A 15,779-nucleotide genomic window follows, 5' to 3' on the forward strand; every position below is an offset into this window, starting at 1 on the left:
TCTCTCACATGGGCTATGGGTTGCATTTACATGAAAAAGCGTTTTACTATAATAGCGCATTTAGCCCACTGGTTGGCTCTGACAATGGTATGCTATTTTCCTCACTTCAAATAGCAGTTAGCCTATAGTCGCGCACCAACAGACGGTGCATAAGACCTGACACAGATCAATGCAAAACACCTTTTGAAACAGAATTAGTTCTATTATGGGGAACGTCAGACTTCTCTTTCACTGTTGCTGTTAGCCTAGGCTACTGTTAGCCAAAAACACTGGAGAATAGCACCCTGAAAACAACTGCTGTTGTGGCATTATGCGTCATTCTGATTGTTCTAGAGTGTAACTTATTTTTTTATTAAAAAGAAATTGGCTCATGGTATTATTTGAATAGTGATATTTAAATGTCCATCCCTACCTGGTGTGTGTATATAGTAGACCAGTGGTCACTAACCTGTGGATCGAGATCAACTCGTTGGTCTTCAAGGCATTCCTCATCGATCACCAAACATTTCTGTACAGAAGGTTGCGTTCTTTTCTTTATTTTATGTTGTGCTGTTGGCCGAAGGTGTACTTGATTCGGAATCCCTGCACACTGGGTAGGCAAAGTTTACCCATTTGGAACCATTTCATTTGTCTAAAAAGACAAACTCCGCCTTCCCGGTGGACCGGCTAAAGGGAGTGCGCCTACTGCGCTGGCCAATCGGATAGCTTAAATCACCTTGCCAACAGCTTCCCCCGGCCACAAAGTTTTATACTAGCCTACGTGACATTTCATGACTTTTAAAACCATGACCAGAGAGAGACTGTCAATTAGTTTTTTTTGTGAGTTCATATCTTTAAGTTTTTATTCAACACTACTACAAAACATAAAATGCGCTTCTCCCTATGTCCACTCGCGCTGCAGCTGCAATGAATTAGTAGCTATGCTTTTTAAAATTATTATTGTTATTAGCAGCTCGTCATGTCTAATTTATTATTATTTCATTTTCTCTGGTCATAGGAACAACATGAATTTGTGCATGAGACAGATCAACTAAAATGTTTGTCACATGAGGTGCGACTCGAGTTTCGCCATCAGATGGAAGACTGTCCCCCCTCTCTGGTCAGTCTCACCAGAGGAAAGGAAGGAGAGAGCAGGGACCGTGAGAGGCGGACCCTCTGCTGCTCTCTCCCTCCCTCCGCTGAGACTAATGTGTTCAAAACAACTGGGAACTCGGAAATGTCCTACTTCTGACTTCAGTGCGTTCAAGACAATTGGGAAGTCGGGGGGAAAATAATTTGATCCGTCTGGGGAAACATTGTTTTGAACGGTCATCCAACTCTGAATTTCAATTCGGAAACTCGGGCATCTTTTCTAGAGCTCCGACCTGAAGATCAAGTGCTACACCAACTGATCTATTTTATTATCAAAGCTTGAGTTTTGAAATATAATATGGTCTGAGATGAACAATATTGCTAAGCATTTAGCCAATATGTTGTGATGTATTAGGCCTACTGTTCCTACAGAACAGTTTTTATTAGGTTGTTAAAAAATTTTTTTTTAGCTGAACAGTAAATCTCGGCTTGCTTTTTGACTGCGAAAGTGATCTTGAAAAGGTTGGTGACCACTGCATTAGACATACCGTATAAACCCTATTATATTTTTTTTCTCTCTCGCTGTCTGTTTGTCTTTGTGATAGAGGCAGTGACGGGGTTGGCCTCCCAGTTGTCCTCAGCCAATGACATCTCGTCCATGTCAACAGAGCAAACCCTGGCCTCAGACACTGACAGCAGCAGCATTGACACACTCACTGGACCCCTGGACGAGAGCCAATGATATCGCACCAGGAAGTGTATCTGTTTCTATTTTCTAGCTTGCTTTGTCTCGCTCACCTCTTTATATTTCTTTCCGTCTTCTTTTTTTTTTTTCTCTAACTTCCATGCATAGGTCTATTTTTCTAAAGAAAAATTGTGTGATCTTGGACACGTATAGTTTAGCTGTAACCCCAGAGCAGTGTTTCACTTCTATCCTAAGCCTTATTTTTCTGACTGTGTGTAAGAGGCGCAAGTTACAATATCTATATTGGGTTAATAACCTTTTTATTAATATTTGAAGTATTCTGTAATATTCTTCCATTTTGAATCTGTCTTGAGAATTCTTGGCAAGGGACTTGATATTTACTTTGCCTACTTTTTTTTTTTTTTTTCCAATTAAGGTTACAAAGATTTTAACCTAAAGACAGGAGTGTCATTAGATTTGAGCAGCTGCTTTCTGCATGCTACAGCGACACAAACAAGGCTCTGGTCACATTATCAAACCATCAAATGTTCATCTGATGAGCAACCACTAATCACAATTTTTTTTTAGATTGTTTTAGTTAGGTAGCAGTGTTCAGAACAAGTGAGAGTGGTGCCTGTGTTGAGTATAGTGTTTTAATTGTCTTGAGTGATGTGGCTTGGAGCTGTTACTCCTCCTGACCTCCAGGGGTGGCTGTGGTTTCAATGTTAAGGTTTTATTTCCTTATAAATGTACTGTATGTAATAGTATCAAGCTAAAGCTCTGATCATGCACGTAGATATGTAGCTAGGCATATTTGTTTATTAGACATTCAATGTACCCATAGAAACATCTTCATATAGTACAATCAACCCGTATGCCATAAGGTACAATGTGTATATTGAAATATCATTATCCTGTACATTTTGAGAGTACAAAAAACAGGTCCATGTGTTTTAGTTTGAGTTCTTTGCTAAATGTTGCACACCACTGACGATGTTTGACCCATACAAAACAAGACCCTTGTGAAACGTTTTATTGATGATCAAATGCATGGGGTCAAATGCATGGGGCCTCTTATTCTAAACCATTCCATCAGTACTGGAAATCATGACATAAAACATATATTGAAATTTAGTATCTAGAGATGTAGCAACTTAACAATGGTTGTTCAACTTGCATGGCGGCACATGCACTGTACTTTTCTCATGTGTGTGCTATATCGGTACCATGCTGTCCTCTCATCGTTCCTCTAATGGATTTTGCTCCTTCAAGACAAGGACAACCACATTAGTAGATGAATGCCTATATGGACCTGAAGGACACTGACAGTGGTGGAGCACAGCTTTTGGTTTGGAATGTGGACATGTCACATAACTGTCCAATACCTAGTGTGATTCTGGACCTTGAAGTTCTGGAGCAGAACTCTGAGCATAGATAGAACTAAACAGAGTTTGATGAAAAGTAACTCTGTTGAATGATGGATATGCACAAACAGACATGATGTAATCAGATGAGGACTGTACTCCATATTTGTTTTCCTTTCAAACCATGACAACCTTTTTCATTCATCATGCCTTAAATGACCAGAGGAGTGTCCAGCTCACTCTTTACATCCTATTTGATAAGGACTGAGGTGTGTGTACCATGTTTAAAATATTCACTGTGTACAAACTGTACATTTCATGGTTCATCTTGTTCATTTCCTTTTATTTTCATAATGTACTGTCTGCAATGGCATGCTGTTTCACAATACCACTTTGCCTTCATGTTGTCCTTCCCCATCAATTAAAAGTGGACAACTCAAAGAATGTGATGTTAATTGCTGTAAATGCAGAGGTACTGTACATCGATACCATTTCAGAACCTTCCAGATGTGTGAGCGCCTCTTGCACTTCCCCACCGAACTGGCAAATCGGCTGTTTCAGATCCCGACCCAGCACTAGAAAGTGCTAATAGAGAGGTGTGATATAATCATCAAAGATGAGGCAAACATGACGTAAGATAAAGGTGTATGAGCCCGTGGTCTGAATCCATGGACAATATACTGTAGCTTATGAATATGCACATTTATGATAATTAACCTTTCCATAATCCATTAGAATTCCTAAAGGCTTCATACTCGAATGTTTCCTCTCCAGCTGGCCTTAAAGATTGTGTAAATAGTCTTAAAGACAGAGTTGTGTCTTATCACTTCCAATCTCACCATACATACTTCATTCCCTCCCACACATACAGTACAGACCCAGCCAAAGGTCAGTGTCAGAAACTCCTGACGATTTTCTCCGTCTTCTTGGCCTCGTTGCTGAGCTCTCCGAAGGTGTCAAAGAACTGCTCCATCTCCCTCTGCAGGGCTGCGTTTCGGAGGTCTGCTGCAGCCCGGCCCCTCTCTGACTCCAAGATCTTAGCCTGGACCACAGAGTACCACCGCCTCTGCTGAGCCAGGTTAGCCCTCAGGTCAAGCACCTCTACCTGGAGAGCCTCGTTCCTCTCTTCCAGACTGGGGGGGGGAGAGAGAAGGTTAGGTAAATGTGGGGGACACAGTAACTCTGCTGAGCCAGGTTAGTCCTCAGGTCAAACACCTCTCCCTGTGGCACCTCACTCCTCTGTTCCAGACTGTTAGTGAGAATCTCAATTGCATTTCCTTGGTTCATTGCATCCTCTCGCCTCTTGAAATGGCAAGGCGAAGGCATGAGGGATCAGGGAGAATCTCAATTCTATTTCCTTAAGTGTTCGAAGGAGAGAATGGGTAAGGGGGACAGGAGGAGGAGAGCGAAAAGGGTAAGGAAGAGAGAGGTCCTGAGCCAACACCTCGATCGAGTACCCTTTGGGGGCATCCATCTTGGGTTTAGGTTAGGGTTAAGGGTGATGAATTAGCCTATGTGACAGTCAGACATTCTTTGTCCCTGTGTACTGTATGCTCCTAATTTTAGTTGTATGGCCAGTTAGTCTCAATTTGACCAGGCATCCCCTGTCTGTCTATATCAGTACTAGTGAGGTATGTGTTAGTGTCTAGGTTAGCCCAGACCCTTCCTATAGCTCTTTTTCCATCCACCGCTACACAAACAGTCATGGCCTCATTGTGTTTTTAAGCATAATATTACTCCACCCGAAGAAACAATTTCATGAAGTGTGTAATTGTCGGTTTTGAATTCCGGTGTTTTTTTAATATGGCATTCATTCCTTGTGTGCGTACTAATGACATGTCAAATAAATATAGAAGAGAATGCAGGAAAATGTTTGTGGAATATTCCATGACTGATCTCTGTCAGTAAACAGGATGGGGGGGGGTCATATCTGGATAGAAAGCCTTTGCAACTCCTTATCACTGAAAGTACACAGAGAAATCATGTAACTCCAAAAGCAAGCCAAAATGTGCTTGTCACCATGTTTTTTAAAAATTATTATTATATGTGTGCACATTAGATGATGATGATATGAAGTTCTTACCTGTGTATGCGTTCCTCATACTCCTCTCTCTGCCTGGCTATCTGCTGCTGGAGGCTGGTGAGGAGGCTGCGGAGGGCGCTGGCTGAGGGGTCTGCCAAGGGCAGGGGAGGGGGAACCCGGGCCCCAGGGACAGGGATAGGACCAGAAGGCTGGAGAGGCTCTACTGGATGGGCGGCAGAAGCCTGTAGAGGTGGGACAAGGGGCTGGAGATGGGAGAAGTTATCTGGTCGATGGGGTTGTGGTTGGATCAATGGCTGGAGTTGGAACGTGGGCTCGTCCTGGTTAAAGTCCAGTTCTGGGTCCAGGTCTTGGTACTGGTCTGGTCCATTGCTGGCGCTGCTCCCTGCAAGGAGGATTTCACAGGAAGACCAGGAGCTACTCTCCCCGCTGACCCCTCCATCCTCCATCAACACCGAGACCGGCACCGGGATCCTCGGGAAGCGCTGGGGCGTGGGGAAGGTCACAGTGGTTTCCATGGCAGCGTCCTCGGTGGGGGTCACAGCGTGGAGGTTGTCGTAGACGGAAAGAGCGCTCTCGTGTGTGTCGCTGTGGCTCGGGCTGGGGCTCTGCTGATGCCGAACGCTCTCCACCTCCTGCACTCCCTTATTCCCTCCTCCTCTCTCTCGTCCTCTCTCTCCTCTGTTTGTCCCCATGTCCCAGCCCTGCCTTCCCAGGCCTCCCCAGCTGCAGTGACTGTGAGCTGGCAGCACGCCAGCCCCTCTCACCCCTCCTCTTCCATCTCTCCCCCTTCCCAGTGTGGGAACCACAGCTGCAGCTGGGGCCAGGCCAGGGGGGGAGGAGGGGTGAAGGATTCCGGTTACAGCAGGGTTGCAAAGTCCCCCACTTTCCCTTTTTATTTCCTTCTCCATCTCCCTAAACCCTCTATCCCTCCCTCTCCCGGCATGGGGTAGACAGTTGTCGTACAGGGGGTCGGTGGAGCAGGAGCTGGCTGTGGTGGGGGTTTCGGTGGGCAGGCAGGGCAGCTCCATGTCACTACCTCACCCTAGGGGGGTCCGGCACGGTGGGGGGGGGGTGCTGAGGGTTCGAGGGGTGCAGTAGTGAAACCTTGCTCTGCTGTCAGTTTAGTCAAGGAGAGGTCTGAAGTCTGGTTGTAAGTGTCTGGAGGTGTAAGGGAGGGTCCCTGCTGGCTGTCCCCTGGAAGGAGTGCCGCGTCCTTGGGAGGGAAGTTTGTGTAGGACCCCCTGCCTGGTTCTCCTCGGTGTCCTTGGCGCGGCTGGTGGGCGGCAGGTAGCAGGAGTACTGTGGCCGTCTGAGGAAAGGACTGCAGCTCTCACTCAGCAGCTGTGTGGAATAGTGTGTGTGTGTGTGTGTGTGTGTGTGTGTGTGTCTTTAAGCAGCCCTGACTTCAGCTGTTGCACCATAACAGCTCCTGAGGGAGTGACCAGAGTGTAACTCAGCCTGGCTCATTCCTGAAGACACACACATTCAGAACTAGCTACAACCACAAAAATAGATACTGTATGTGGGCACACACACTGCAATAAACCCCCCGACACTGGAGAGGAATGAAAGTGGTTGCCAGGCAATGCTTCCTGATTGGAGCATACAGGGTTAGACACTCCCCTTTTACCGGGGTACAATGGCACAAATGCTGGCACACTTCTGGCCTGGCTTACACGTCACCGTGTCAATTGACACTCAGTTCCCCTTTCCCCTTTTCTTGTGGCAACAGGTCACAAATCTTGCTGCTGTGATTGCACACTGGTATTTCACCCAATAGATATGGTAGTTTCTCTATCTCAGTCAATCTGTTTCTCCTTCCCTGTTTGTTTATCTCTCTCTATCCCCTCCCCCTTTCTCTCTCCCACACTCTCTTGGTTTATGGCACCTGTCCATGTTAATGCTGTGGGATGCAGTGAACCAAGTGTCAGGCGCATTTAACAGTGTGAGGAGAGTGATGGTGGTCAGTCACCCCACAGTTTAGCCCAGGCCATTCAGCTGATCTATGGAGGGTACTCGGACGCACACACGCTCACACAGAGCGTACTCAGAACCAGTGGGCGGCTACCAACATAGCGTACAGGAAACGAATCATACAGTCTCACAACTCCTAGACTATAGCTTTTACCCTGAGTACACAGAGTGGGAGAGAGGGAATTTAGACTGAGATGTTGGTTTACTGTATAGTGAAAATGTGATAAGTAGAAGAGGGTTTATTTTACAGTTTAACTAGAGAGAGAAATGAGGTTGGAGACAGAAGCAGAGAGAGATACAGCTTCCCTATTATGAGTCACTTAAACATTGGCAAAGAGAAACATTTAATTAGAACTGAATGCTTTTAGTACAGTTTGTTAATGCACCTTACTCACTGCAGGCTAGAGAGCTGAGTTCTGGAGGTAAGCCATAGCCACCTACACACACACGACACACACAGATGTTGCTATGGAACATTTGACCACCAGATGGGGCTATTAGCTATTTTATATGGAAAGTGTGTTTTCAATGGGCGGTGTACCTTGTCGTCAGCAAAAATGTAACAGGCAGGAATTGCTTCCATCATCTTCCAAACCTAATCTGAATCACAGTATCCGTTTTCTAGCACTGTACATGAAACGTAGGTGCTCGGTTTGTTTCTCTTTTTTAAAATCCATGAATGGTTGGTAGGACCCTACTTGTCCAATGAAGGACAAAGAGCTATCAGGACACATTCTCTCTTTAACCACCAGCTTCTCCCTTCCCTCCGATTTAGGGTTAAAACACGGTTTCCAGCATCAGATCACACCTATCGATCCAGTATTGATCAGTGATCCAGTGTTAGATCCTCCTCTGCTTCAGCTGCAGGGCAGGGTCAACCCTGTCTTTATCAGGGACACTGATCCTAGATCACAGGAAACAGCCATATAATGGATCGATATTTTCCCTTAACTCATCTCAGCTCAACTCAGGTCAGGTCAGCGGCAATGATCAGATAATTTGCAGTGCAGTAGTGAGAGGAATCATGGGTTGACCTAGAATGCTTTATAGAATTAGGACTTTGGAATAGATCTGCAAGATTCTATCGACGTGGCCATGGGATAGACGGGGATCTACTTTGGAGTCTCCTCTGTAATTTAGTCAGCTTGTGTTGCTCCTTTGGTAGAACTGTAGACTGATCTGTCCTATGTAAATCACCCTTTGGCCTTCAAGCCTACACATCGAGTATAGACTTCAGTCACTTCAATTACTGTAGAAAAACAGAGAGGATACATTCTGGTCTTGGTGGCTCAGCTGAGTCCAGCAAAGCACATAGCCCTGTCCAAGGTTCTGAACTGGCCTGTCTCTTAGAGACCAGTGACTTCGGAAGGAGACGTGCAGCTAGAATGACAGAAATGTGCATCTTCACCGTTATCACTGCTTCTGACATTACAGTTTGACCTTCCAGTGTCTTTTAAACAATATTTAAAGCTGACCTCTCTTCTTTAACCTCTTATTCAGAGGCCAGTGACTTCTTTATGAAGATGGAAAGTTCAGCCCTGCAGAGGTTAACCTCTCTCCGAGGCCTTCAGGCACCTCCTCACCCGTCCTCCCGCTCCTTACATCTACGCAGTTGTTTGTAGCCATGACGACTAAGGGGCCTCTGGCAACTCGGATCCTTGTGTTTTAAATAATAAAGCGTCAGGGTTGTGGTGAGGGGAGAGCTCAGTGGTTAGTGCAGACTGTTGCTTGATGGAGTGTAATTTGAGGAGGGCTGTTGTTAGCATGGGAGCAGGCCCTGTTAACGCAAGAGGCCTTGGAGGGAGAGAGGAGACGTATTCTGTAAGAGCTGTCTGGGCATCTTTCTACTGAATAGCATATAGAGAAGAACCATACTGTAGCTAGGGCAACCATATGAGGTGATGTACTGCAGCTGTAGATCCTTCCACAGGATAGAGAGAAATAGTGAGTGAGTGAGAAGGGAAGGCGATGAACGCAGTGAGAGACTTGTGTGTGATTATGATATGTATGTCTACGCACAGTTACATTTCTGTGAGATTACCCCCCCCTCCTCTTCTGCTGTTTCCTCTTTAGCCTGTGTACCCTGATGTGCTGTTCTGTATTGTAGCAGCAGATTCCATTCAAATTCCCCCCCAGTTCTGTTTACTCAGGTCTTATTAAGCCCTTCTGTCCATTTGAAGATTCCTCTGAATACTTCTCATCCTGGAAATGAAAGCTCAACGGGGTTTTCAGGCTGCATCCTTTGACGTCAGAAATGTGGCTTTCTATTCACAAGGCTTTTAGAGTTCTAGGTAGAGAGGCCTATCACCAATGTCACACAGCCATAAAGCCTCAACCGATAATACCATCTACAGTATATGAAGTGTTATTTGTCACTGTTATCCATATGCCTCTGTGCCAAACCTTATCTGCTGGGTTTCTGTTGACTGTCATCCAAACCTTATCTAGAGTGTTTATTGTCGAAAACAAAAATATCATCCTTCATTCTCCACACAGAGTCATCCCTCAGAACAAGACATCCCCTGTCAGAACGTTGGCATGAATACACACACGGGATGTGGTGTGTATATATACATTGTAGAAGATATGTTATGCATTCCCATGTGTGGGTAGCTGCTTATTATCACGCCATAATTAGATTAGCAGCTAGATTCAACACTGCTTACAGATACATCCGTAGGTGTCTCTCCAGTATGATATCAATAAACCACGTATTTCTGTGTCGCTTTGCATTTAGTATTTCATTAGTCTCTTGAGATTATAGCGTTCCTTTGTCCTAATGTAAAAAGGTATTTTTTTTATATATTTTTTATTTTAGTTACTTTTTTTTTTTAAGTTATAAAACATGCATCTGACAGTATAGTGATAGATCTGGCTGTGTTACCATGGGAACATCTTCTTTTAGAATATGATTGGCGACTGGGGAATAGAGAAATTCCGACATGGTGCTTTAAGCGAATGTAATCTGTATTCCTGACAGGTTTGACATCTTACTCAAATTAGCACATCACTGAACATGACTGGATGAGACGTCCATCTTATATAAGAAAGAGAGAGGATTAAATGGAATTCCTATAGCTGGAATTCCCAGTGCCGGATTATTATTATTTTTACATAATTTACATGATAAAGGCATTAGCTGAATCTCTTTTAATACCACACAAATGACAGAATTGACATACTGAGATCAATCTTCTCTTGAATTCAAAAAAACAATAGCTCAGGCCAATAAAGTGACACACAGATTGTATTATATTAGGAGGCTATATATATTTATCAGTCGTGGCCAAAAGTTTTGAGAATGACACAAATATTAATTTTCACGAAGTCTGCTGCCTCAGTTTGTATGATGGCAATTTGCATATACTCCAGAATGTTATGAAGAGGGATCAGATGAATTGCAATTAATTGCAAAGTCCCCCTTTGCCATGCAAATGAACTGAATCCCCAAAAAGCATTTCCACTGCATTTCAGCCCTGCCACAAAAGGACCAGCTGACATGTCAGTGATTCTCTCGTTAACACAGGTGTGAGTGTTGACGAGGACAAGGCTGGAGATCACTCTGTCATGCTGATTGAGTTCGAATAACAGACTGGAAGCTTCAAAAGGAGGGTGGTGCTTGGAGTCATTGTTCTTCCTCTGTCAATCATGGTTAACTGCAAGGAAACACATGTCATCATTGCTTTGCACAAAAAGGGCTTCACAGGCAAGGATATTGCTGCCAGTAAGATTGCACCTAAATCGACCATTTATCGGATCATCAAGAACTTCAAGGAGAGTGGTTCAATTGTTGTGAAGAAGGCTTCAGGGCGCCAAAGAAAGTCCAGCAAGCTCCAGGACCGTCTTCTGAAGTTGATTCAGCTGCGGGATCGGGGCACCACCAGTACAGAGATTGCTCAGGAATGGCAGCAGGCAGGTGTGAGTGCATCTGCACGCACAGTGAGGCAAAGACTTTTGGAAGATGGCCTGGTGTCAAGAACAGCAGCAAAGAAGCCACTTCTCTCCAGGAAAAACATCAGGGACAGACTGATATTCTGCAAAAGGTATAGGGATTAGACTGCTGAGGACTGGGGTAAAGTAATTTTCTCTGATGAATCCCCTTTCCGATTGTTTGGGGCATCCAGAAAAAAAGCTTGTCCGGAGAAGACAAGGTGAGTGCTACCATCAGTCCTGTGTCATACCAACAGTAAAGCACCCTAAGACCATTCATGTGTGGGGTTGCTTCTCAGCCAAGGGAGGGGGCTCACAATTGTACTTTTTACTTAATACATTTTCCTTGACACCCGAAAGTACTCGTTACATTTTGAATGCTTAGCAGGACAGGAAAATAGTCCAATTCACAAACTTATCAACCGAACATCCCTGGTAATCCCTACTGCCTCTGATCTGGCGGACTCACTAAACACACGTTTCGTTTGTAAATTATGTCTGAATGTTGGAGTGTGTCTGTGGCTCTCCCTAAATTTAAAAAAGTTAGAAAATGGCGCCATCTGGTTTGCTTAATATAAGGAATTTGAAATGATTTATTCTTTTGATACTTAAGTATATTTTAAACCAAATGCTTTTAGACTTTTACTCAAGTAGAATTTTACTGGGTGACTATTCTATTAAGGGACTTTTACTCAAGTATGACAGTTGGATACTTTATCCACCACTGCCAGCAGCAGGCAACCGGTGACTGCCAACATAAAATAAACACTTGAGTAAATGGGGGAAACAAATAAAATGTTATGGTGTAGGGTGCATTTTACTGGCATGGTTAAGGTCCACTTGTAGAATCTATGCCAAGGTGCATTGAAGCTGTTCTGGCAGTTTGTGGTGGCCAAACACCCTTTTCAAAACCTTTTACTTCAGTTGGCTAAACCAGGGTCAAACAATTTTTATTGGTAGTCTTAAACAAATCTACCTTGAAACTAAAGTATACACCTCACCCACATGGTTATGGGTGTACAAAAAAGAAAACAAATGAACCATGTCAGATATAGAGTTGAAATATATTCAATTTTGAGTTTGCACACCAATTTTACACTTTATATACATCACAGAAAACAGAAATATAACAAAACCATTTGACAGAGAAACACCAGATGTTCTGCTTTTTCAAATAATGTTTACTAATTATGAAAAAGATTCATAACTTTCCACCCATGAAGCCACTAGAGGGTGCTTTGGTCATTTGACTGCCAGTGCAGGAAAGGCTTACAACACTATGTTGGTGTTTCCTTTATTTTGGCAGTTACCTGTATACTTGTGATAAAATGTAATCCAGTTATTTCTTTTTAAACTTGATCTGTGGCTAGATTATGCTTTCTATAAAAAAAAATGGAGTCAATTGTGTGAGCCAGGGCCCAGCACCTGACTCACACAATTGACCAGTCACATTTATTTATTATGCAGTTTATTTTTTATTAATCAATTACCCAAACATGACAGGGCCCCCCAGTTACCGAAATGTCCCCCCTACTTCCTCTGTTATTGGAGTATCCAGCAGTCGGGAGAATAACTTCCCAATGAGACCAGGGAATGTTCCAGATGAAGAACTCTAGGAGACACACGGGGGAGACCAATTATAACACATACCCTGGACAGAGAGAAGGGTAGAAAGGAGCATGAGAAACAACAAGGTAGAGAGAGAGAGAGAGACCCTGGCCATGCCCCACTTTCCGAGGGTGCCTCTGGGAGAGTTGTGATCTGCAAAAAACACATTTCCAATTCATGCATGTGTACAATACACACTTGTACATGTGTGAAATAAGACACATACAGTTGAAGTCGGAAGTTTACATACACTTAGGTTGGAGTCATTAAAACTCATTTTTCAAGCACTCCACAAATTTCTTGTTAACAAACTATAGTTTTGGCAAGTCAGTTAGGACATCTACTTTATGCATGACACAAGTCATTTTTCCAACAATTGTTTACAGACAGATTATTTCACTTATAATTCACTGTATCACATTTCCAGTGGGTCAGAAGTTTACATACACTAAGTTGACTGCCTTTACAGCTGGGAACATTCCAGAAAATGATGTCATGGCTTTATAAGCTTCTGTTAGGCTAATTGATATCATTTGACTCAATTGGAGGTGTACCTGTGGATGTATTTCAAGGCCTACCTTCAAACTCAGTGCCTCTTGACATCATGGGAAAATCAAAAGAAATCAGCCAAGACCTCAAAAAAATATTGTAGACCTCCACAAGTCTGGTTCATCCTTGGGAGCATTTCCAAATGCCTGAAGGTACCATGTTCATCTGTCCAAACAGTAGTAAGCAAGTATAAACACCACGGGACCACGCAGCTGTCATACCGCTCAGGAAGGAGACGTGTTCTGTCTCCTAGAGATGATTGTACTTTGGTGCAAAAAGTGCAAATCAATCCCAGAACAGCAGCAAAGGACCTTGTGAAGATGCTGGAGGATAATTTGTAAAAATCCAAATAACTTTACAGATCTTCATTGTAAAGGGTTTAAACACTGTTTCCCATGCTTGTTCAATGAACCATAAACAACATGCACCTGTGGAACGGTCGTTAAGACACTAACAGCTTACAGACGGGTAAGCAATTAAGGTCAGAGTAATGAAAACTTAGGACACTAAAGAGACCTTTCTACTGACTCTGAAAAACACCAAAAGAAAGATGCCTAGGGTCCTTGCTCATCTGCGTGAACGTGCCTTGGGCATGCTGCAAGGAGGCATGAGGACTGCAGATGTGGGCAGGGCAATAAATTGTGACGTCCTTACTGTGAAACGTCTAAGACAGAGCTACAGGGAGACAGGACAGCCAGCTGATCGTCCTCGCAGTGGCAGACCACATGTAACAACACCTGCACAGGATCGGTACATCCGAACATCACACCTGCGGGACAGGTACTGGATGGCAAAAACAACTGCCCGAGTTACACCAGGAACGCACAATCCCTCCATCAGTGCTCAGACTGTCCGCAATAGGCTGAGAGAGGCTGGACTGAGGGCGTGTAGGCCTGTTGTAAGGCAGGTCCTCACCAGACATCACTGGCAACAACGTCGCCTACCGGCACAAACCCACCGATGCTGGACCAGACAGGACTGGCAAAAAGTGCTCTTCACTGACGAGTCGTGGTTTTGTCTCACCAGGGGTGATGATTGGATTCACGTTTATCATCGAAGGAATTAGCGTTACGAGGCCTGTACTCTGGAGTGGGATCGATTGGGTGGACTTGGAGGGTCCGTCATGGTCTGGGGCGGTGTGTCACAGCATCATCGGACTGAGCTTGTTGTCATTGCAGGCAATCTCAACGCTGTGCGTTACAGGGAAGACATCCTCCTTCCTCATGTGGTACCCTTCCTGCAGGCTCATCCTGACATGACCCTCCAGCATGACAATGCCACCAGCCATACTGCTTGTTCTGTGTGTGATTTCCTGCAAGACAGGAATGTTAGTGTTCTGCCATGGCCAGTGAAGAGCCCGGATCTCAATCCCATTGAGCACGTCTGGGACCTGTTGGATCAGAGAGTGAGGGCTAGGGTCATTCCCCCCAGAAATGTCCGGGAACTTGCAGGTGCCTTGGTGGAAGAGTGGTGTAACATCTCACAGCAAGAACTGGCAAATCTGGTGCAGTCCATGAGGAGGAGATGCACTGCAGTACGTAATGCAGCTGGTGGCCACACCAGATACTGACTGTTACTTTTGATTTTGACCCCCCCTTTGTTCAGGGACACATTATTCCATTTTTGTTAGTCACATGTCTGTGGAACTTGTTCAGTTTATGTCTCAGTTGTTGAATCTTGTTATGTTCATACAAATATTTACACGTTAAGTTTGCTGAAAATAAATGCAGTTGACAGTGAGAGGACATTTCTTTTTTTTGCTGAGTTTATATCCACAGTAAAACGAGTCCTATGTCGACATAACCTGAAAAGCCGCACAGCAAGGAAGAAGCCACTGCTCCAAAACCACCATTAAAAAGCCAGACTACCGTTTGCAACTGCACATGTGGACAAAGATCGTACTTTTTGGAGAAATGTCCTCTGGTCTGATGAAACAAAAATAGAACTGTTTGGCCATAATGACCATTGTTATGTTTGGAGGAAAAAGGAGGAGGCTTGCAAACCAAAGAACACCATCCCAAACGTGAAGCACGGGGGTGGCAGCATCATGGTGTGTGGGTGCTTTGCTGCAGGAGGGACTGGTGCACTTCACAAAATAGATGGCATCATGAGGTAGGAAAATGATGTGGATATATTGAAGCAACATCTCAAGACATCTGTCGGGAAGTTTAAGCTTGGTTGCAAATGGGTCTTTCAAATGGACAATGACCCCAAGCATACTTCCAAAGTTGCGGCAAAACGGCTTCAGGACAACAAGGTCAAGGTATTGGAGTGGCCATCACAAAGCCCTGACCTCAATCCTATAGAAAATTTGTGGGCAGAACTGAAAAAGCATGTGCGAGCAAGGAGGCCTACAAACCTGACTCAGTTACACCAGCTCTGTCATGAGGAATGGGCCAAAATTCACCCAACTTATTGTGGGAAGCTTGTGGAAGGCTACCAAATGTTTGACCCAAGTTAAACAATTTAAAGGCAATGCTAACAAATACTAACTGAGTGTATGTAAACTTCTCACCCACTGGGAATGTGATGAAATAAATAAAAGCTGAAATAA

The 15,779-nt window shown here is 44.2% G+C and overlaps 2 protein-coding genes across 5 annotated transcripts in view; one reads left to right on the forward strand and one right to left on the reverse strand.

Moving 5' to 3' along the window:
* Window positions 1-3,564, forward strand: part of LOC106604910 (mitogen-activated protein kinase 9) — a 36,622-nt gene extending 33,058 nt beyond the window's left edge. For all 4 annotated transcript variants that reach the window (XM_014200034.2, XM_014200031.2, XM_014200035.2 and 1 more), the window contains exon 12: window positions 1,677-3,564. In XM_014200034.2, the coding sequence (XP_014055509.1) occupies window positions 1,677-1,813 (137 nt within the window). In that variant the 3' untranslated portion in view covers window positions 1,814-3,564. The remainder of the gene's footprint in view (window positions 1-1,676) is intronic.
* Window positions 3,447-6,525, reverse strand: LOC106604911 (rho GTPase-activating protein 24). The gene is made up of 2 exons (XM_014200036.2): window positions 5,204-6,525; window positions 3,447-4,253 (listed from the first exon to the last, which is right to left on the reverse strand). The coding sequence occupies exons 1-2, from the start codon at window positions 6,190-6,192 to the stop codon at window positions 4,016-4,018; spliced, it is 1,227 nt and encodes a 408-aa protein (XP_014055511.2). The 5' UTR covers window positions 6,193-6,525; the 3' UTR covers window positions 3,447-4,015.
* Between the last annotated feature and the right edge of the window lie 9,254 nt (window positions 6,526-15,779).

The sequence above is a fragment of the Salmo salar genome, chromosome ssa05 (assembly GCF_905237065.1).
Source record: "Salmo salar chromosome ssa05, Ssal_v3.1, whole genome shotgun sequence".
NCBI lineage: Eukaryota > Metazoa > Chordata > Actinopteri > Salmoniformes > Salmonidae > Salmo > Salmo salar.

What these genes read in the sequence shown, in the direction of transcription:
- LOC106604911 (XM_014200036.2), bottom strand. Translation starts at nt 6,192, where the DNA reads ATGGAGCTGCCCTGCCTGCCCACCGAAACCCCCACCACAGCCAGCTCC. An exon ending in TATGAGGAACGCATACACAG is followed by an intron (nt 4,254 to 5,203) that starts GTAAGAACTTCA and finishes TCCCCCCCCCAG; the next exon opens with TCTGGAAGAGAGGAACGAGG.